Genomic DNA, 22,315 nt, shown 5'->3' on the forward strand with positions numbered 1-22,315 from the left:
TATATAAAGATATTTATCTTTATGTCTTTACTGATAAAGAGAGAGATTAGATAGTTAGATATCATCATTTCCAATATTCCTTCTCTGGAGGATACATTTATTAGATCACCAAAGATACTCTAAACCCCACTATTAAGTACCACAGGAATTCTTTAACCAGTATTTCTTGCTTTTCCTATTCTCTCCATACAACTGGTTTCCCTCTCATAACTGACACAATTGGAATTGCAAAAAAAAAAACAAAAACAAACAAACAAAAACCCCATGCACCCAAATTAAAGGGAAGATGTAATGAAACAGCATTAAGACCACTTTGAAAAATTTGTGTCCAAAATATATTCTGGAGTTAATGGCTTGTATCCAAATCTCCTTTTTCTCTTTTCTTTTGCTTGCCCTACTTCTCAGAACTTCTGGTGGAGTAAGGGAGAAGTGGCTATTTCCATTTCAGCACCACTCATTGTCCATAATCCATGTTAGTAGTGGTGAACTACCAAGATGATGGCATTTTTCTTCCTTTTTATCATTTTTCTGTCAGGTCGATCAGCCCTCGATGGTAAATGTGCTGCTTGGTTGTGCACCGCCAGCAGCTCGCAATTTGCTCACTATGTTTCATGAGACAGTTGTTTGTGGCTGTTTGGAACACATTTACCTCTTTGGGGATTTATACGCTAGTTGCAATGCCAACCTCCATAGTGATCGAGATTTCTTTCTAACTAAAATAGATAATTAGAGGCTGGTAATTATTGGTCAAGAATTATCAGAGTGAAAAAATTAAGCTCCTCATAAATAGTTCTTGGCAATGTCATCTCTTTACATTATCTCATGCCTAACAGCACTTTATTCAGAGTACTTACAAATTTACACTACTGCTGTTGAGCCTCATAATTTTATATGGGGCAATTCCTTTGCTGGGTTAAACACATTTGAACTCGTTGGATTTGGTGCCATTTCCCCCACCCCCATACAACATCAAATCTAAGGACATGTATTCATATTTCTCTGTAACATTAATCAAAATAAAATAGTAACAAAGAAAAAAGAAAGAAAAAGAAATGTTTACTATGGTAGTAGAAAATAAAAGAAGGTGCATGATGGTATGAATGAATGAAGCATATAAATCTTAATCCCTGACATTGCTTCTTCCTATATTCTCAGGTCAAATGCCAACTGTAACTTAAGCTGAACAAAAGGAGACAAGAAAATCTTTCTCATCTTCACACACTCTAAAAGAGGGTCTCTTTCCCCAGCAAAGATGTTAGAGTGTTCTGTAGCTTTTTTATGTGTAAAGAAGAAAAGAAACTCCTAAATAGTTATTGGAGTGATTTCTTACTGAAACAATGTCAAAATATGTTTGAGGGTCAGTTGGCATTTTTTTCCTTAATAGACATAAGTCAAATCCCTCACGTATTTTCATTGAGTAACTATCCCTGCAACCCAGAAAATGTGTCCACATCTAGCTGCAAAATGGCACTTAAGCAGAGTCTTTTTTATGAACCAGGTAGAAGCACTGACATTTTTCCTCCACAAATGTCTTCTACCGATAGCTAGAGGTAGACTGGGACTGCAGAAATCTAGACAGAAGTATAGTGGGTATTTGACATCAGCCATTGGAATGATATTGCTTCAGTATGCATGTTTTGAATGGAAACTAATGTAAATTATTTTGTTGCAAAAGATAGAGATTACATCTCATTGGGTCATCTGCAGTTTTTGTTTTCCATTAGGTGACAGAATCCCTTCTGTTAAAATGACAGAAATGCATGAGCAAATCTGTAAAAACACTATGTACCCCTGAAGCCACCAACAAAAAAGAGTAAGAATCTTTTCAAATAGTCACTAATCCCTCTTCCCCTGCTAAATACCTCACTGAGATTATTTTTCAACTAGACTCTACCTCCAAAAAACTACCACCACACAGATATACAACTTAAAAATACCTTGTCTCAATGGAGGTATTTTAACCAACAAAATAATGCAAGCTGCCTTATTGGAAAGAGTAAGTATAACATTGGGATTTTTAAAAAGAATATCTTAGCCTTTGTGACACCTTCCTGTAGTGCTTTTTTTCTTTCTGAATATTAAAAACATAAACAGAGTTTGAGGACTGAGATGTATGGTCAAAAAATAGAACAATTAAATGAATATTTATTTATTTGAGCTTTGTAAGTCCAAAAGAATTAATTTTTAAAATTATTTTTAAAATAGCATGCATTGTAATTATGAATGTATAGAAAATTCATAAAGATGAATGTGATTTAGTTCTCTGATGAAGGATAAATTGTTAAAACTTCAGATCCTAAGAGATGGCAACATCATATAATCCACTGCACTGTCATACAGAAGTGGGAAAAAGGTGTTGACAAAACATTAATGGTGTAAGGAATGGAAAGTAAATGTTAAGAAGAAATGCAAACAAAATTTAAGAGAAAGATCAGGTAAATCTAATGAATGTTAAAAGATCATAAAACCCCAAATTAGGGAAACAAACTTTTGCAACCTTATGCTTAACATTCAATTCAGGTTGTAAATGTGTAAGAAAAGTATTAACTGTTTATGATGTAAAATACACCAGATTTGTTAAGCAGAGTCATTAAGAGATAAATAATAAATCTTATGTAGAATACAACTAATCAAAAGCATGCTGTACAAATCTCTGTACTTTCAATGAGGCACACTGTTCCGAGAAAGGTTTTATATTAAGTGCATATAAATGTATCGTTAGGTCTATGTCCTAAAACATTGGTATGAATGACAGCTATACCACCCAAGAAATTAAAGCTTCTTCCTCTACAAGCACACTTCATCCAACCTTCCAAACAAAAAGAAGTTTTAGCAAATGGAAGAAACCATTCTTATTTATCATTTGGGAAAAAGGGAACAGATAGGCTTTTGTTACTCTTGAAATAAGATTTTTCTTACCTACTCAAAAGAATTAAAAGATTTGGTATTTGTTTAAGTGGAGGAAAACATTTTAAGAAATCAGATGGTACGAGAATGCCAACAAAACATTTCAAATGAGTATCTCTGACATTCCACCGTTATCCCTTAACATCAAATCTCAGTATCCATTACTTACTATGTATCTGAAAATTATCAAAGTGATGAAAAACATTAGAATACAAGAAAATCCTGGTAAAAATGGGCATAAATTTAAAGAAGCTTCCCTTTTAACCATTATTTTTTTTTAGTTTTGAAGTATCAAGTTGTTTAACAGGAGGTTTTAAAACATACTTCTCCTAAGCACTCAAAATCTGAAAATGTAAAACTAAATCCAACAGGTATGCTCTGACCAACTTGCTAGCATTCATTGATATTTATCTTCATTTATTTATGTTCCATTATTGAGTTTTGTTTTGTATTTTGCTGTAACTGGGACTCCCTATACATCAAACTTCTTTTCCTGGAAAAATACATCCACAAATTAGTCTGAAATTTCGAGGATTTTTTCCAGAAATACAGAGTCTGATGAAGAAATAGAAGATTTCACAAAATTGGGTATGTGCCCCTTTGCAGGAGCACACCCTGGAATGTTTATGCTATGATAAAATATAACAAAACAAGCATAAAATAAGCAACTCTCAATCTTTTTTTCACAGTATAAATTAAAAAAAAAATACAAAATAGTATAAAATAATAGGAATTGTCATTTTACTAGCAAACAAAAGATCTGCTTGATAAAGTTTAATTGGCTTGTAGAATTCTCAATGCCATTACTGAGTGCTTATCAAATTAAAAAAATATACTAGGTAAGCTTTGGGGAATTAAGGATTAATGGGACACTAAGAGTAATAGAAAAAGCTTGAGTTCCTTTTTATCCCATCTTATAACTTGTAAAAAGCTTTGAAATCCCCAGGCCAATATTGTTTCAGGAATCTTTAGTCAAACTATTTTATAAAGATTTGGGTAAAATTTGGTGGGGGGGGGGATCAAAATAAAGAATAGATAATTCTTTACATGATCTCTATGCTCACAATCATTTCCAGACTGTTCAAACTGTATGTGTAAACCTATTTTCACAGCTATTCAAATTATTTATGTTTCCCAGTGACAAAAACTCACCAGTTCAGATTTTGGTACAAATATGCTTGAGCAACACACAGTAGTATCATTACCATAATAACTTCTGAAATTAAAACCTGTCTAAAACTCTATGGAAAGCTAACATCCAGTTCATTAACCATTCCTGTTAGTTTGTTTTCAATAATGCAAAAATGATTAGAAGTTTAATTTGTTAATCACCTGTGTTTTGACTGGCAGTAGATATATAATCCTCTATAGAAGTCTAAACTAGCCCTTGCAGAAAATAAAATGTGCTAATGCCTTATCAGGCCTAATAATATGAATAAAAAAATCAGTCATGCCTGGGTAAATCATTGAAGGTTGAACAATTAATTCCTCCTTAACTCTGTTTAATTATATAGGCAATGATGAACGCAAGTAGGAGAAAAGTCTATTTTTTAATAAGATTTAGAGCATCACTCACCAATCATGTGATTTGCAACATGAACCTGAATATCCCATTCATTGTAGAAAACCATCTGACACTTGATGCACTGATAGGTCTTCTTCTGAGGAAACAAGTATAGACAAAGTTTACTTAAAAACATTATCCATTTAATTTTTTGTCTCCCATTTAGCTATTTATAGTGGTAAACTGAGGTTATTCCCTGAAATCATGGTTGTACATTTGCCAAAATCAAAATTTTGGCTCAGTTTCAGACTATTTAAATCTCACCAAGATAGAGCAAATATAATACCGTTAATAAAAGTTCTATACAACTGCCTAATTTCTCCGACTCTGAGTTTCAGAGCCTTTTCAAAGACTAACTGCATTTTAAAACTCTGCTTCAAACATGGAGAATGAGGCACAGGTGGAGAGTTTGGAAGTTAAACTTGGAACAGTGGGAAATTAGGCATAACATTTTCCTTTTGGAAATCCTTGACCAAAATCCCCTATTTTTCTCTTTCCTTTGGAGGAGAGAGAGAGAGAGAGGAGAGGAAGAATAGAGAGAGAAAAGGAAAAACAATAGGAGAAGGGGAGGGAGGAGAGAGGAGGTACATTGTACTAGAAAAAGCAATGGTTTTGGAGTCAAAAGACATGGGGCTTGAGCCCCAACTCTTTCAATTGCTATGAGTTTTATGTGGAGTAAATTGATTAACTTCTCTGGGCCTCAATGTCTTCATCTGTAAAGTAAGGGAGTTGGGCTATCTCTAAAATTCTATGGTTCCTAGGAAAGATTTCTGAGCAAATGGAAAGTCCAAAATTAGAACAAAACAATTTGTCTGGTACTTCATTTAGTGAACACAATGGAAAATCTCATCCAGATTAACCAGGATATTTTTTTTTAAACATACTTCCTTCTGCTGGGGGAAAAATCATTTACTTTCTGATTGATCTCCAAAAAAATCATCTAACCTTCTTTCTTTAATGATAAAGAAATGTAATATAACTAGCTAATTACTCTACAATCAACTTTTAGTATCTTATTTTATTTAATTGATTTTATTTATTTAACTGATATCCAACAGTAATGCCACTATTAAGTTGGACAGAAAAAGGGTGGAAATTTATAAATAAATAACTAATCTCCTCAGTCAAAAAAATCTAGATGATGTTTCGTGAAATTTTCACAAATAAGTGGCTAGCTAAGTTTCGGGAGTCCCCAAAGTCCTATTTCTCCCATTGGTAGAGAGAAAAACCCACGAACTCAGATATCAGGGCTTCAAAGCTTCATTTTGCTTGCTTTGCATCCCAGTACAGTACTCAGAAGCTCCATGAATGGTTTCCCCAACTGTTAAATTGGTGTGTGTTGTATAGAGTGTGTGTGTGTGTGTGTGTGTGGTGGTGGTGGGGGGCAGGGGCGATGGAAAGTGTTATACTGAATGACCTTAAGGAGCTATTTCAGCTCTAATATTTCATACTTGATCGATTTATTGATTGATTATACTCAAAACTAAGTCATACAAATCCATGATTGTGTTTTACATTGAAAAGCCTTTGGGAAATCAAAAACACAAATGGACAAAAAAAGAACTCCCTTTCTAAAAACCAACTTTTACTGTTTCTCCAGTTTGCCAGATCTTGAGGACAATTATATTGGCATAGTCAAATATCACACCTTCTTATGGGGTTATCGATCACTCCTCCTTTCTTCTGAGACTTACAATAACACTTGTAGCAAATTTGGCTATGAAGGTTTTTAGTTAAAAATTCATATATCCGAACATTGCTAATTTTTAAAGATTAAAATTTTTATAAAATTCAACAAAATTAAATGCAGAAAGGAGGCTTCAGAGAACTTCTAATCTGAGGATTAAAAATGATAAACACTAGTAATTTAACATCTTCCCAATCAGCATTATTTCTTCTATTTATTTTTCTATAACTATAGATGGTAGCCTTTGCAAAGCACAGGGCTTGGGTAGGGGTGAGGTAGGGGAGTAGTGTGCATTTTCAACTGAGGCAGCCAGAGACAGAATAATCTAGCACTGTCTGTGCAGAAGGCAGGCACATATGAACTGAATGTGTTGAATCTAAATCTAACACAGATTTTTAAAACCCTGACAATCACCACAGAAGATTTATAATGCTGAGCTGTTTACAAGATGCTTTTGATGTTGACATATAGAGCAACATGTGTTGTATAAATAACAATCAGTCCTTTTTCTTTAACATTATTTCCCTTTAGAACTAGTTAGAAAATATTTCTTACTCCCAAATGACCAACATTATATATTGTTTATTAGCATACTTCTAGCATTATTCCTGATATGTGACCTTGCTGAAAAACAAAGAAACATAAACTTAATGGCCGGTCTTTTCTCTTGTTAGCACAGTAAAACATACACCATGTCGACGACTGTCTCCAAAAATTATGACTGATGAATATGTTGATGGAATAGACCCAATTTTTTTGCAGTCTAATAATAAAGAATAAAATCACTTGACAAGTCAAAAAAATAGCACTTACAAGGAGCTTCAAAATAATCTGATGCATTTTCAGATCCATATAAGTAAGTTATATATGTTTGTGTACATGAAGGATGCTTTTTATGGGCAACAAGAAATCAAGCAATTTTTTTGGCTTACAACAATTTCTAAAATACTATAATTTCCTTTTATTAACTAGGCAATATTCCAATCTCAATATATAAAACTGTGAATCATTAAGGATGGGATATGATCAAAAACATAGTATAATAATTTTTTAACATTGTAGCAGAAACTCAGGTTCTTTCCCCAGTTTTCATACTTCCAAAACAAATTTTCTTTTTAAGGCTACATAAGGAAGTGATTTGGAAATTAGTTTAGGGTTATTATTATGATTATTATTTCTGATACTATACAATTTTATATATAATTTAAAATATACAAAATCAAAACCTTTTCAAAGGTTCTTTGTAAAAGAATACCTATTAGAACATAACATTTTAGATTTAGAAGCAACTTTAGATTTCTTGCCACTTCTGTTCAATATAGCCATCTCCCTATGACAGTTTTGTACCAGCTCCATTTTTAAACGGCTCTAATTATTAGAAGTTCTTTATGCTGAGCCAAAATCTGACTTCATCTTCTATCCACTGATTCTGGTAATGTGTTGATTTGCTCTCTTGACTTACACAAAACAAGTCCAATCCCCCCTTCTTTAGAATAATCCTTCGGTTATCTTAAGACAGTTATCATGGTACCCTCAAGTCTTCTTTTCCCAAAACTAAATATTACCAGCTTCTTAAACTGTTCCCCATATCATATGGTTTCTCAGCCCTGTACAAGCCCAGCTATCCTCCTTTGGATAGCTTCATCAACATCTCTCTTAAAATGAAGTGCCCCAGCTGAAAAGAATATTGAAAATGTGGTCTGACCAGTGTGAAGAATGAGAGTGGGGAAGGGGGACACTATGCTCTCCGTTTGAAATGCAACGGAAGAGAGAAAAAGAGAGAGAGAGACAGAGAGAGAGAGAGAGAGAGAACAGAAAAAAAGACAAGTCAGATCACTTCTCTTAAAAGCAGATAAAAGTAGAAACAGCACTTCTATTGTTTTGGCCCCAGATTGGCCTTTATCAACGCTTAAGTTGTCAATTTGCTTGAAATGCTAATTTTGTACAATTTTTAAAAGACTTTTTTTTTTCATTAGCCCTTTTTTAATGTGCTACTTGGGAGTGGGATTGTCACTTCCTGATTGTTCTCTTTTGTTTTCTGATACTGATAGATGTAATTATCAGGGATACAACTTTTTCTTAGCACCTCATTATTTTTGATTGATTTTGAGAACAATTTAAATGTGCCTTTTTGACATTTTTGTTTTCAGTTACACTCTGGTTAAAGCACTCTGAGACTTTCAGGAAAGAGCACTTCATAAATTAAAAAAAATGATTAGGATAATTAATAATGTATAGGAACTTCTTTTAAACAGTAAATATTCTGATTAACCCAACCCTACTCTGTTCACTCCTTTATTCTATATCCCAATAACATTTATATACTAGACTTGTTTTACAGTATACTAATTTGTACTCTCTTGTATAACACTTGATAAATGTTTTCCACATGCCCTTATATTGAGTTAAAATTTTGCACTGTAAGATGATATTCACTTGTATAATACTTTTTAAATATCTTTTTTTCATATGTGACTGATTTATATTCCAAATTAATGTACAAGAACCTTGAAATCAAGGATAGAATCACAGAAGATCAAAGTTAGAAGGGGTCTCAGAGACCGTACAGTCCTAAGGACATCTAGAAAAAAATCATTCTTTTGATATCTCCAAAAAGGGGTTATTAAGCCTTTATTAGAAGACCTCCAATAAGACAAAGGCCTTAGGATGCAGTCTGTTGTATTTCTATATAGCTCTGGCAGGATATTTTCTTACATTAAGTAGAAATTTGCCTTACTGTAATTACCATCCACTGATATAGATCATAGACTTAGAATTAGACGGAAATTTACACGTCACTGAGTCCAAGCCCTCCAATTTATGGTTGAGGAAATTGGGACTCTGAGAGATTAATTGGCCTGCTCAGGGACACACAACTATTAGGAATATAAGGTAGGTTTTGAACCCAGGTCTTCCAGACTTTATCCCCAGTGCTTTATACTTAAACTATGTATCCTCCTACTGCTTCAATTTCAGCCTTCTGGAGCTAAATAGAACAACTCTGACATTCTTTTGTACATCCATAAAAATGTTTCTTATATTATAATGTTCAATAAACAGTGGGTACTCAATATGTCTGATTACTTGACCTTATAGGGATGCAGGGATATAATTCCTTTTGAACCACACTTGAATAAATGCAGAAATGTCTATTATTGTCATTCTTTTGGGCCTGTATATATCACAGAAGCCAGCTAGAGAATTTTAGTTGTTGTTATTATTACTTTCTGGCTACCACTAGTATCCTTGGGAACTCCAACGAGAGAATACTCCTAGCACTTTGGGTAGACCTTCTGCGAGACGGGAAAGCCTTTATTAAGTGCCTACTATGTATCAGGCACTATGCTAAGCACTTCACAAATTTTAGTTCATTTCATCTTTACAACAACCAAGGGAGGTAGAGGCTATTGTTATCCTCATTTTACAATTGAGGAAACTGAGGCAAACAGAAGTTAAGTGACTTGCCTAGAGTCTAAGGTCATATTTGAACTCAGGTTTTCCTCACTCCAAGACCAGCACTCTGCCTACTGCAATATCAGGTTGCCCAGGTAGATATGAATAAACAAGTAACACAGGATGGGTTGTGATCTATATCACTAGATGAAATATGTATATCAAGGAAATCACTGGTCCTTTGGAGTTTGGGAGTATAAATTAATGTACGCTAATCATTTGTCAAATAAGTGCAAAGAAGGGCAGGTGGAAGAATAATTACTCTTGAGAATATTCCTTCCCAGCATTACTATGCAAACTTGGAAGTAGTATATTTAGTGACCAGTTTGGAAAATCTGTCTCTCAAGCAAAACTCTAAACATCTGCAATGTGTTTTATGCATATCAAGAATTACATTAAAATATTTCTGAAGACATTAAAGGCCTATATGAAACCCAACAAATTCGTTACATATATAAAAATATGTATACAGGTATGCATATATATGAAAATATATAGATAAATTCAAATGTTGGTATCTGATTGCTTTAGTAGATTTTCTATACTGGCAAATGTGTTTCACAATGAATAATTTGGCAAACATAGGACACAAACCTTTGAAAACTACTAAACCTTTAAGGAAATTCAATCCCCCAACAAAGGTAATCTTTATTACAGCTAATGCATCTATTTTCCATAATGTTGCAAAGGATGTAAATTCATCCTCCATTCATCCCACCTCATTACTGGCTCCTAGAATGGATGTTAAGTACTTTATAAAAAATTTTACCATCCCTAACTTCCTTTTCTGCTTCCTGGGAGAGATGCATAAACATCCCTGCATGAAGGCAGGCAAATGATACAGTGGATTAGTAAAAATTATTACTAAATTGTCAATTTCAAAAGTACTTGTGTTTTAAAAAAGAATCCTTCTAATATTCAGAAAAGTTGAGAGCAATTTTTTTTATGTGGAAGTTAAACAGTGATCTTCTACTGAGTTCTTATGCAACATTGGAATGGGAAGAGTCCTGGGATTAGAGTTAGCAAAATATGAATTTAAATTCTGAGCTGGATAGTTAACTGGATGTGTAACCCTGAGCAAATCACTTAATCTCTCTCAGTCTCAGTTTCCTCATCTATAAAATGAAGAGGTTGGGCTCAACGTCCCTTAAGGTTCTTTGCATCACCAATGTATGATATTTTGGAACCTTCCTACCATTTTTCCCTTCAGCTCCTCTCCCCAATGACACTCATTCTATCTCGCTTTCAGGATTTCAACAGCCATCCATCACTGTGAATTTAAACTTCATATTTTTGAGAGATTTTAAAAGCACAGTTGCCTTAGAGTTCTAAGTCACCTTCACTAAAGTCCTATTCTGATGTCTCATTGTGACACAGCGTTGACCTTGGGCTCCGAAAGACTAAGTCAGAAAAGCCCAAACTCCGTCAGGTCCTACCAAACTGGAAAGTCTTTAAGTATAGCCCTAGCAATGAGCTTTATGTCCATTATCTAAGGGCCATCCTAGCTAAGTACGGAGAGGCTCATTACCACTAGATTGGCCACCAGGTGAGAGCATCATATGATCACAACAAACTGTGAGGTCTGTCTATGCAGGTGGACATGAGTTGTGATGCCCATTGGTAAAGGGAATTCCCACACAGATAATGAAAATCACAGATCTTTTGACATAATGAAGATAGTCTTGGAGCAGCAAGTACTGGGTGACCAAACTCTGAGCTTCTATGGAAAAATGGATCTATGCAGTTTTGGAACATACAAACTATTAACTATTGTAACAGATGAAGTCAACCAGCTAATGAAAAGTGTATTGGGTTTGGAGGCAAAAAACTTGGGTTGAATTCTGACTCTATCTCTTTAGGAGAGCTTCATGTCTCCTCGTCTTCCATCCTTCCAACGTCTTTCCCTAGTGTCTAATAAAAAAAATGGCCCTTATCCTTGCAAAGGTCAAACCTACTAATGCACTCTTGATTAAAATACGTCCTGTCTTCTCCAGCAGATTCTCCTTGTATCATCACCATTATTTTCCTAATCTTCAATCTCTTCTTATGTATTGGCTCCTTCCTTGCTAACTATAAATATGCCCATATCTACTTCATCCTTTAAAAATAAACAAAACAACAACCAAAAAAAAAACCACAAATCTCTCTAGAAACTCTTATCTTCACTAGATATTATCTTATAATCATTCCTTCACTTTTCAGCTAAAACCTTTGAAAAATATATCTGTACTTGGTGCTTTCCCTTCCTTTCTTCTCATTCTCTTCTATCTAAATCCTCTACTATCTGGCAGATAGCATTCTCATTCAACTGAGCTGCCCTGATAATTAAGAAGCTGCCAATAATCTCTTAATTGTCAATCAATCCTCATCCTTCTAGATCTCTATAGAGCATCTGACTCTGTCCATCACCTTCTCTTAGATACTCTCTCCTCTTTGGGTTTTCATAACAATTTCTTCTTATTTCTCCTGATAGGTGTCTGACAGCAATTTCTCAGTAGATTTTGTTGGACCTTTATTCATGTCATGCTCACTAACTGTGGGCTGTCCTGAGCCCTTTTCTCTTTTCTCTCTACTGTCTCACGTGGTGATGGCATCGGCTCCCATGGGCTCAATCATCCTCCTTATGTCGATAATTCTCACATCTATATATCCAGTCCTAGTCTCTATGCTGAGCACCTCCCACAGAACCAACTCCTTTTTGGACATTTTGAACTGGATGTTCAGGAGATAACTCAAATTCAACATGTCCAAATAACAACTCATTGTATATTTCCCTCAACCCTCCCCTGTTCTGAATTTCTCTGTTACTACTGAGGATATTGCCATCTTTCCAGTCACTCAGGTTCACAATAACCTCAGTCTTACCCTAGGCACTCTGCCAAATCTTGTACTTTTTTATACCTTCATAATGTCTCTTATATATTTCTACTTTACTCACACAAGCACCATGATAAGTTCAGGTATTCCTCAACTCTCTTCCTACTTTCATCCATCCTCCTCTTAGCTAGAAAAATGATTTTTGTAAAATCACTTTCCTACTCAATTCACTCCAGTGGCTCTATATTAGCCCTAGGATGAAATATAAAGTCCTCTGTTTAGCCTTTACAATGTGGCACCTTGCCACCTTCCAAGTCTTTTTATCCATTATTCCCCTCAAAACATTCTACAATGCAATCATATTAACCTATTTACTGTTCTCCACACACAACACTCCATCTTTTCTTCCTGGGCCTTTTGCCCTGGCTGTCCCCCCTTCCTGTATACTTTCCCTCTTTATCCTTACTTCTTGGTATGATTAGCTTCGTTCAAACTCAACTCACAAGTGACGTTCTACAGAAGGCACTTCCTGATTCTCCCAGCAGCTATAACCATTTCTTCGAATATTATCTTCTACCTACTCTGCATAGATCTTGCATATGCCCATTTATGCCTACCATGTCTCCTCATTAAAACAGAAACTTCTTGAAAGCTTTCATTAGAATGTGAACTCCTTGAGATCAGAGACAATGTTTGCTCTTTTTTTTTGTATTCCTAGAGCTTAGCATAGTGCCTGGCACATAGAATAGGGTCTTCATAAATGCTTAATAAGTGTTTCCTCACCAAGAAATGACAGGGTTGAACTGGATGGCTCCTTAGGTCCCTTCCAGCTCTAAATCTATAATCTTACTAATCTATGAAACATTTATACTGTCCTAATCTTTGAATATATAAATTTGCTTTTTAGGGAGAAGGGGAATAGGAAGAAACTCTTCCTATGTACTAACACAGAACAGTGTGCTATTTGGAATATAAAATTTTTAAACACATCAAATACAAAGACAGTATTCTTCCAACTGGGTCTAGCAGGGGTTTCTGGTACTTACTCTAGTAAGTCTCCTCATTTCAGGAGCTCTGTGGATCTCTCCACTCACCCCCAAGAAAATTTAATAGAGAATGTCAAGGTAAATGATTGCAGAAGGGTGAGGAGAAATAGAAGGCAGAAAAACAAATGGTAATAATCAGTTGGCACTGCTAGGTGGCGCATTAGGCCTGGAGACAGGAAAACTCATTTTCCTGAGTTCAAATCTGACCTCAGACACTTACTAACTGTATGACCCTGGGAAAATAACTTAACCTTGTTTGCCTCAGTTTCCTTATCTGTAGAATAAGTTGGAGAAGGAAATGGCAAACCACTCCAGTGTTTCTGCCAAGAAAACCCCAAATGTGGGGTTGCAAAGAGTCAGAAAACTGAAAAATGACTAAAATAACAATAATCATCATTTCAGACATAAAATATTTTAGCTTGGAAATTATATGAAAATAGATCATAGAAAATAAACAGCTCATATGGATATGAAGAGGCAGCATGGAACAAAGGAGAAAAAAAATCAAACTATGAGTTGGAAAGATCTGACTTCATGTCCTTCCTGTTCTTCCAGCTGTGTGACCCTGGGCAGGTCACTTAATCTCCCTCCCAATGCCCCAGCCAGCTTTCTAAGACTATAATTTACAGAGTGGGTACCAACCTGCATACACAGGGGAGTAGCTTTATTTAAAGCTCTCTATACTAATGAAATCACAGATATAGTCCCTTCTGCCTCATCCCTCTCCCCTCAAAAAACCTGGTATATACATATATTCTTCTAATTGGTTGGCCCAGTTATTTGACTTACCTAGAAAGTTGTGAGACGTCTCATATAACTGCTGGTGCTCAGGCAATTCTTAGTAGAGACCCCTATCCTGGGATTTTTCAATAGGTCCATGTCACCATAAAACTAGTTATTATTAGGAACTAAAAGACACTTTTATTTTTGGAGACACCTTCATATTTATAAACTCTAATTCCTAATGCTCCAAAGCCCAAAGCAATTTTATCAATAATGGGTATCTGGATAAGGTAGGATAGGCATTGTAGCCCCACAAGGGTTGGAACAGGCAGGAGTAAAAGCTTAGAAGCAATTTCTTAGGTCTTGGTATGGGTAGACAGGGAAAAGTCATGGCAATGAACTTCCTAGAGACTTATGAAGCATCAGAAACACTTTCACAAATAATATGGTGATACAACCTGAAATCCACTGCTTTATAGGGGTCCACTGGCACAGATTTACAGGGAGGGTGTGGTATTGAGAAAGAAAGACATTGAGAATAATAACCTTGAGAAAATAAATTCTCCTCTCCCCTGGGTCTGGTGAAATTTAAAAATACAACAAAACTCTTTAATTCAAACCCCGCAAATTAAAAATTTTGGATACTGAATAAAGATTACCAGAATGTGTATTTGTATGCATATATATATATATATATATATATATATTTGTGGGGGGGTTTGGGGGTGGAATGATGGCAAAATAGGGCACCTAGCAACATCCATCTCTGTACACTAATGCTTTAGGCATCTATAATTTCACAGGCGTGATGATTTTCTCTTCACCAAGGGAGAATGCAACCAGTCTATAATATAATAGAAAAGAGGTTAAATAAATTGTCAATAGCCACATAGCTAATAAGTCTTAGAGGCAAAATTTGAACCCTGGTCTTTCTGGCCTCATATTCAGTGCTCTATATTACATGCTTCTTCTACCCAATACAAATATTGATTAAAATAAATCAAGTATTCATTAAAATGGGACTGGTAGAATGTGTAATTGGCACCATTTTGTGAGTACTTACTATATGCATTTACAGTAATAAAATTGCATGTCTTTACCAGTATCCTATAATTGAGATTTTTCACTAATACTTTTCAATCAACTAGTCTTTTTTTTTAAACTATAAACAGTAAATCCCTGAACACAGATGAATAGAGAGTTGATCATCATGGATACTACCAGGGAGAAAAACAAAAATAAATCAATTCAATAAATATTTTTTAGTGCCTACTACGTACTAGCACTATAATGGGTACTACGGGAGATAATTTTTTTAAAAGTTCAAGGCATGGTCAATTCAATTCAACTTTACAATCAATCATTTAAGTGACTACTATATAATAGACACAAGGGATATAAAAACAAAAATTAAAATTCCCTGCCCTCAAGGATTTTATATCCTCTGGGGAGTTCCTTTTACTCAAAGAATTAACCCTGAAATGAAGACATGTGTATCCTGAATGATGGTATTCAAATATAAGGTAATATGTGAATAGATGAGTGATACAGATTAAAGTCTGTTATGGGGCAGCTAGATGGCATAGTGGATACAGCACTGGATCAGTTCAAATCTGGCCTCAGGCACTAGCTGTGTGACTATAGGCAAGTCACTTAACCCTGTTTGCCTCAGTTTCCTCACCTGTAAAATGAACTACAGAAGGAAATGGCAAACCACTCCACCAAGAAAACCCCAAATGGAGTCACAAAGAGTTAAGACGTTAAATGACTGACTGAACAAAAACAAATGTCCATTACAGAAGAGTTTTCTCTCCTCAGTCTCTTACACAGTTCCTGATACATTAGTAAATGTTTATTGGTTGATTAACTGATTGATTGAGTCAGATAGATGTGGGCTAGAGTAGTGAGAGGAAGGTTATATCAGAGGCAAGACTTCAGCTAACACTCAATGAATGGTAGGATAGAGAGATGGAAGGAGGGCATCCCATAATACCAAAAATGAATGAAAGGGCTGAGAAGAAATTGGTTTGAACAAAGAGATGGCTTCCTCCCTCAAAGGATTAACGGTTTAATTGAGGTGGTTTTGCTAGTCATAAGATTGAATGGAGGAAAGAATAAAGAAAAATAAAACTAAGATGTGTGCTAGAATTAAGTCCAGAAAAGGTTTCGGTGTTTAAAAAACTCGGCCTTCAGTAGCTGGAGTGGTAGACAGATGCTTTCTATATAGGCCTAAATGACAACAAAAGGGGAAATACATCTCTAAATTTCCTTTTGAAAACAGTAATCACCTTTAACAAACATTGCAAACTTCTGCAAAGATCTAAACTCAACTCAATATATTGCCTCCCACTGTTGAAGAAAAACAAAACCAAGCAGAATATTTTGTTGTTCATGATTTTATTTCATTAACACAGGTATGCAAATAATTATTCTGATTTTGGCAGTGGAATAATAGACTTAATAATAATTTAGAAAACAATCTTACTCTCAAAAACATTTTAAATGAGTCTCCTAGTTTCCTCTTCAAAGTAAATGTTAAGAGTAACTATTGGCATGTCAAAAAGGAATTATAGCTTCTAAAAGTGAGGACTAAATGAGGCACTGGGAAAATGTGACTCCATATTCATTAACATTAATAAAATGGTGTGAAGAATGGAGTCATTTACTTAGATTGTAGAAATTTAAGTAAAGAACTAACCAATAAAATCTTACCATGATCTATCTTGTTCTTCATGCTTAGGAAGAGTTCTATCTTTCCTTCAAATACTTAGGATCATAGATTTACAATTCGAAGGGACCTCAGAGATTACTAAGCCTCATCTTACAGATGAGGAAACTGAGGATTCTAAAGATAAAATTATTTGCCTAATAAGGTCACACAAATAAGTGTAAATGACAGAACCAAGTGTCAAACTCATACCTTCTAACCCTAAATCCTGCACTCTTTTTACCACATCACATTTAATTTAATTCTTTTCTAAAATTTAACATTCAATGTTGAAAATTGAGAACCGTTTTGAGGCTCCATGAAGATAACGTCAAGTGCTTTGAAAACCTTAAGCATAAATAAATATGTTATTATTATTATTATGATTCCCTTAATCTATCTCTCTTTATCACACCTTTGAAATTTCTTTTCGGGGTCAATTTTGACATCTTTCACTATTTATTTTTCTTACACTCTCCAGGTCGGAGCCTTCCACCTAATAACTACCTTGTTGATCTCATTTTATATTACCACTTCAGCCACTGTTTATTCTTATGACTACCAAAACAACCTCAGCTAGAATGTAAACCTTTTGAGGGAGAATGCCATTTCTTACATTTCCTTCACATCCCCTCAGAGACTCAATGCTGTGCAGACAGCAGACATATAATAAATGTCGTCTATTAGATAATTCATTCCTTAATCTTTTCCTCTTCATCCAGTCACAAATAACTACTAATGTCTTTGTTATTTTGACTTACGCATCTCTCTGCCACATTATTCAAACCAGAGACACTACACTTGAAAAGACTTTAATAGGGCAGATTAAGTGGGGAGAAAACTGCTATAAGCAAGGTAGAAATCACAAGAGCATGAATTTGTTGTCTTGAAGTAGGGAGATAAGGAAATTCAAGAAACTAAAAGAATAAAAAAAAACTTGGGTGAATGAGTGAGATCATCAGAGATCTAAGGAGAAGGAAGGGAGACAGATTTTACTTTTAGATTATCTTCTATGGTCTTCCCCACCCCCAAACCCCACCCAGTCTCCCCTTTTCAGTTGCTTTCATAATGAAAGCTCATAGATCTACCTTGCAAATCACTACCACAAGAGGACCTTGTGGTTAGGAATGTATATAGACAAGGAAGATTGAGAAGGGGCATCATCACACCACATATTGGCCATCATCAAATTATACAAAATACCCAGGCTAAATATTTCTGGTAACGAAATATGGACAGAAGGAACTGCATGGTAGGGGAAAAGTTTTGCTTAGAACTTATTTAGACAGATTGCCTTAGTATTTAATTTCCTTCCTAGAAGCAAATGGAAAACTTAGGGAGGTATATTAACTCTTTATGAAAATTAGCATATTGCTTAATGAATTATTGCCAGTAATTGAATAAATGGTACTTTAGTGAGAAGGCTTTCCTCAACGTGACAGGCATTAAGAATTCATGACCTTTGCCTTCTCCTTTCCTTCAAAACCTGATTTTTCTCCCACTTACAGTACCTTATTTCCTTAAATTAATTCTCTCCCTCTTTCCCTACTGCCAAAGAGTCCTAGCAATTGCTTGTTTAAATTCCAGAAACCTTCTCCCTTTTTGATATCCCCTCTTGTGGCTACTTCCTACACATTGTTTCCAAAGTTATTATTGTCCTCAGCTATGTCCAGCCTTTGTTCAGTTAAAGAAATACAGTTAAAAAATTATTGATTTCCAAAAATTTCTAAAACTCTCCTCCTGACTTACTCCTGCTTTGTTTCCTGGTCCTTCAAATCCTCCCATTTATATTCCTTTTCAGCATTTCATTTGAAACAGCCCGGTTGGTGTCACACTCAAATAGAAATGGAGTCACTAAACTAAACTAAGGCTCCCTGCAGGCTGTATATTCATTTAGAAAACCACATATTAACATTATCTATGTTCTTTTGCATTTTTATTTATTTTGTTAAATATTTCCCAATTACATTTTAATCTGGTGGGGCTGAATTGAGGAGTGCTGCCTGTTATGATGCCTCTGGTACAGTGATAAACCATAGGACCCAGATTCAAGAAGACCCACATTCAAGTCCTGCCTAAGCCACTCTCTGTATGATTCTAGGCAAGTCTCTCAGTCTCTCTGGACATCAGTGTCTTCATCTATAAAAAGGAGTTGGACTGAATGCCCTCTAAGGTCCTTTCTAGCTCTAGATAAATGATCCTTTTTCTACCTTTTTACATTTTGGGCTCTTCATGCCACTACTCCACGCTGAAACAGCTTTCCCACTGATGCATGTCAGAGCACCTCACTCCTTTCTTCCAAATTGTTTCTGAAAATCCACCTGCTCTGTGAAGCTTGTTAGCAATTACACCCACATAGCACTCTGGTTGTTTACTTTATTATTCCTGGGGTTTGTGTCCTTAGACAGTTCTTCAGGACTAGGGGTGTGTTTATTGCCCTTTACCTGATAGAAAATGTAAGCACTCTTAGAGTGAGTGCCCTATGAATAAAGAAAGAGGAAAGCACCAGAGATTTCTCTACCAACTCACTCAAGTATGGCTAGGAATTATTAGGGCGTTGTCTTATGGCGTCCTCATTTCTTTTTTTTAAAGTCTTTTCAGGAAAAAAAGTAGTCTACCCCATAGCCTTCTTATTCCCATAAACAGTATTAGAGTAAAATTTCTCCAGCTATCTATGAGCATTGCAACACTTACAGCAGCGGAGTGGTGGATGGACAGTTAGTTTCACTAACTGCTGCCAAGTTGCCTATTCATGGGGTGCTGAACAATGCTGATGTCTTCTGATTAATTCATGGGCAGGACAAGATTGCTGCCACCAAATATGCCTAGGTTGAGAATCATAGAGTTAGAAAGCACCTCAATTCAGGAGATCATTTAGTCTGTTCCCTGACCTCAAATTAACCCATTGAGATTCTAGGGGCATCTTTAAAAAGATTCTGCTCCATGTTTAATGATGCTGAAAATTTCCTATCTATGAAATGTTGCACCATGGGGACACTGCAGGGCCCATTTGTTGTTTTGTTTTTTTTGGGAGGGGTTCATTTTAAAACAGTGACAGATAATGTTCCACAGTGGAAATAGTCAAATCCCAGCTTTGCCTATGTGAAACCAGGCATACCCCTTTCCCTCTGTTGGCCTCAATTCCTTCATCTATAAAATGAGGGGGTTGAAATAGATTATTTCTAAGGTTCCTTCCTGCTCTAAATTTATGATCCTATGTTAAAGAGCACAGAGGCAAAAACAGAGATTTAGGAGATTAGGGGAAGAATCTTGTACTTCTTCCTGAGGGTTTGAAAGGTGATCACAATGACTCTTTTCAGTCCCTTCCCCTAAAGTTCAGTTTATCAATAAACCTTGAATCACATATTTAAAAGAAAACAGAATTTTCTTATAAAAAGTTACTTGCTAGGTACTCATGGAACAGTACGTGAATTTTTAAAAACTTCTCCAGAGCTATCTCCAAGGTATATGGGTGGTCATACTTTCTATCCAAATGTACTTATGTTTTGTAGGCCAAGTTTTCCTACCATGAACCATGTGAACCTGCTGACTTTTTGAATCCATGTTATGCTCTACTATGAATGCAAAAAACAGTCTAAATATTACTACATGGCTATTGTGAATTGATGTTACTTCTTTCAAGTATCATATCAGTTCCAAGCTAAGCTAGCATTCGAAATTTTATCACACCAGTTCCTGTATTGGTTGTTGGGGAATTGTGCTAATCATTGATCTTCCAACAAGTCTACTACAAAGTTTTTATCTTCAATAACCCTGCACCCCAATGCCTAAATGTAAGACAGAAGTGACTCTATGCTCTCAAAGGCTATGCCAGTAAAACACAAGTCTTGGAAAGTTTTGTTATATTGGAAAGGTTGAGATTATGGTCCTAGCAAATGATTGTGTTTTCTTTCAGAGGATCAACTTAGCTGAGCATGAAGAGGTGCATCACTAGTAAGTAGGTGGCTTTGTGATGAATTCTTTGGCTATGGAAACTCATGGAACAAATAAACGTGAAAATGGTTCTCAGTCCAGCCTGTGTGGCCCTTTTCTAATTCATCAGTTATGATGGCAGAGTGGTGGAAAAGGGGACAGAGGATACTAACAATCACAATTTTTAGACCATCTATAAACTTTAACTTAGCAGTCGGTACTCCAAAAGTGAGATACTTGTCAAATCATCAGCAAATGGATCTACTGTTGAAGGAGCTAAATCATAACAATCTTGAAAGTTTCTCTGTAAAGGAAATTAGAGAGAAGAAATTTGAGGCCACATGGAAGTATGGTTCATAAGTACTTTTTATAGAGGAAAAGAAAGGAATGAAAATGGTTCTATCACACACTCCAAAACAACAAGAAATATATTTTTCCACGACTATTTCATTGGACATTTGGTCATCTTGAATCCCAATGCTGAGTATTTGCAAAAAATATCACTGTGAAAATAATTGTAGCTTATGCATCACATCAGTTACAGAGGATGAAAAAGAGAAGAAATGGGGTGAATGATTCAAATGTTGTTGTCACTTCAGCTGTATCTGATTCTCTGTGACCCCAATTGGGGTTTTCTTGGCAAAGATACTGGAGTGGTTTGTCATTTCCTTCTCTAGCTCATTTTACAGGTGAGGAACTGAGGCAAATAGGGTTAAGTGACTTGCCCAGGGTCACACAGCTAATAAGTGTCTGAGGCCAGATTTGAACTCAAGAAGAGTCTTCCTGCCTCCAGGTCTGGCACTCTGTGCACAAACTGCCATAACAAAGCTCAAAGCTTTTATCTCAGAATAAAGATAGTGATGAATAATATGTCACTAAAACAGCTCTCATTTTTAAAAGCAAGTGATAATGAAAGTTAAGTAACTTAACACCACCACCGATTATAACAATTTCATACTGAACTTTAAACAATGTAAATCAATTGCTATAGCAAGGAGACTGAAAGAGCCTAAAAAGTGCCTTACGAGTTAATCCCTGACAACTGCCATGTAAAAAGATATTTAGAATATAAACTCATTTGTAAATCTTGTGAATAAGCATAATGGATGATTATAGTAGTGTCACTTCACAAAGCAAAGAGAAGCAATGAAAAAATAAATCAGTTTTTAAAATGCTTAGAACATTGAATATAATGTCAGACTTTTGTGGTGTATGGATCAGTTTTGCTGATTTTTCCTTGTAACAACTCAAAAGAGTTGACTATCCAAACAACAAAGATCAAACGAATGAAGAATGTCTATAGCCCAGATAATGACATGAAGCACTCACCAGTATGTGTATCTGGGATAGGCAAGACAAATGGACAATGAATTGGGCTAACAATTAAATAGGAGAAGAGTTGCGTAGATTGCCTTAATGTAATTACAGAGCTCCTTTAATGACCCCCAACTTGTCTTAGAAATAAAGGGCCATTTTTA

General features: G+C 35.4%; 1 protein-coding gene across 5 annotated transcripts in view; it reads right to left on the reverse strand.

The window, feature by feature from the left end:
• The window catches only part of LOC114053706 (zinc finger protein 521), a 343,123-nt gene that overhangs the window by 152,897 nt on the left and 167,911 nt on the right, over nt 1–22,315 (reverse strand). For 4 of the 5 annotated variants that reach the window (XM_027876836.1, XM_027876835.1, XM_027876832.1 and 1 more), the window contains one exon: nt 4,484–4,568. In XM_027876836.1, the coding sequence (XP_027732637.1) occupies nt 4,484–4,568 (85 nt within the window). The remainder of the gene's footprint in view (nt 1–4,483; nt 4,569–22,315) is intronic. The other variant, XM_027876833.1, reaches the window with a different exon arrangement.

This window comes from Vombatus ursinus, unplaced genomic scaffold (assembly GCF_900497805.2).
Source record: "Vombatus ursinus unplaced genomic scaffold, bare-nosed wombat genome assembly UNPS02014812.1, whole genome shotgun sequence".
NCBI classification, from domain to species: Eukaryota; Metazoa; Chordata; class Mammalia; order Diprotodontia; family Vombatidae; genus Vombatus; species Vombatus ursinus.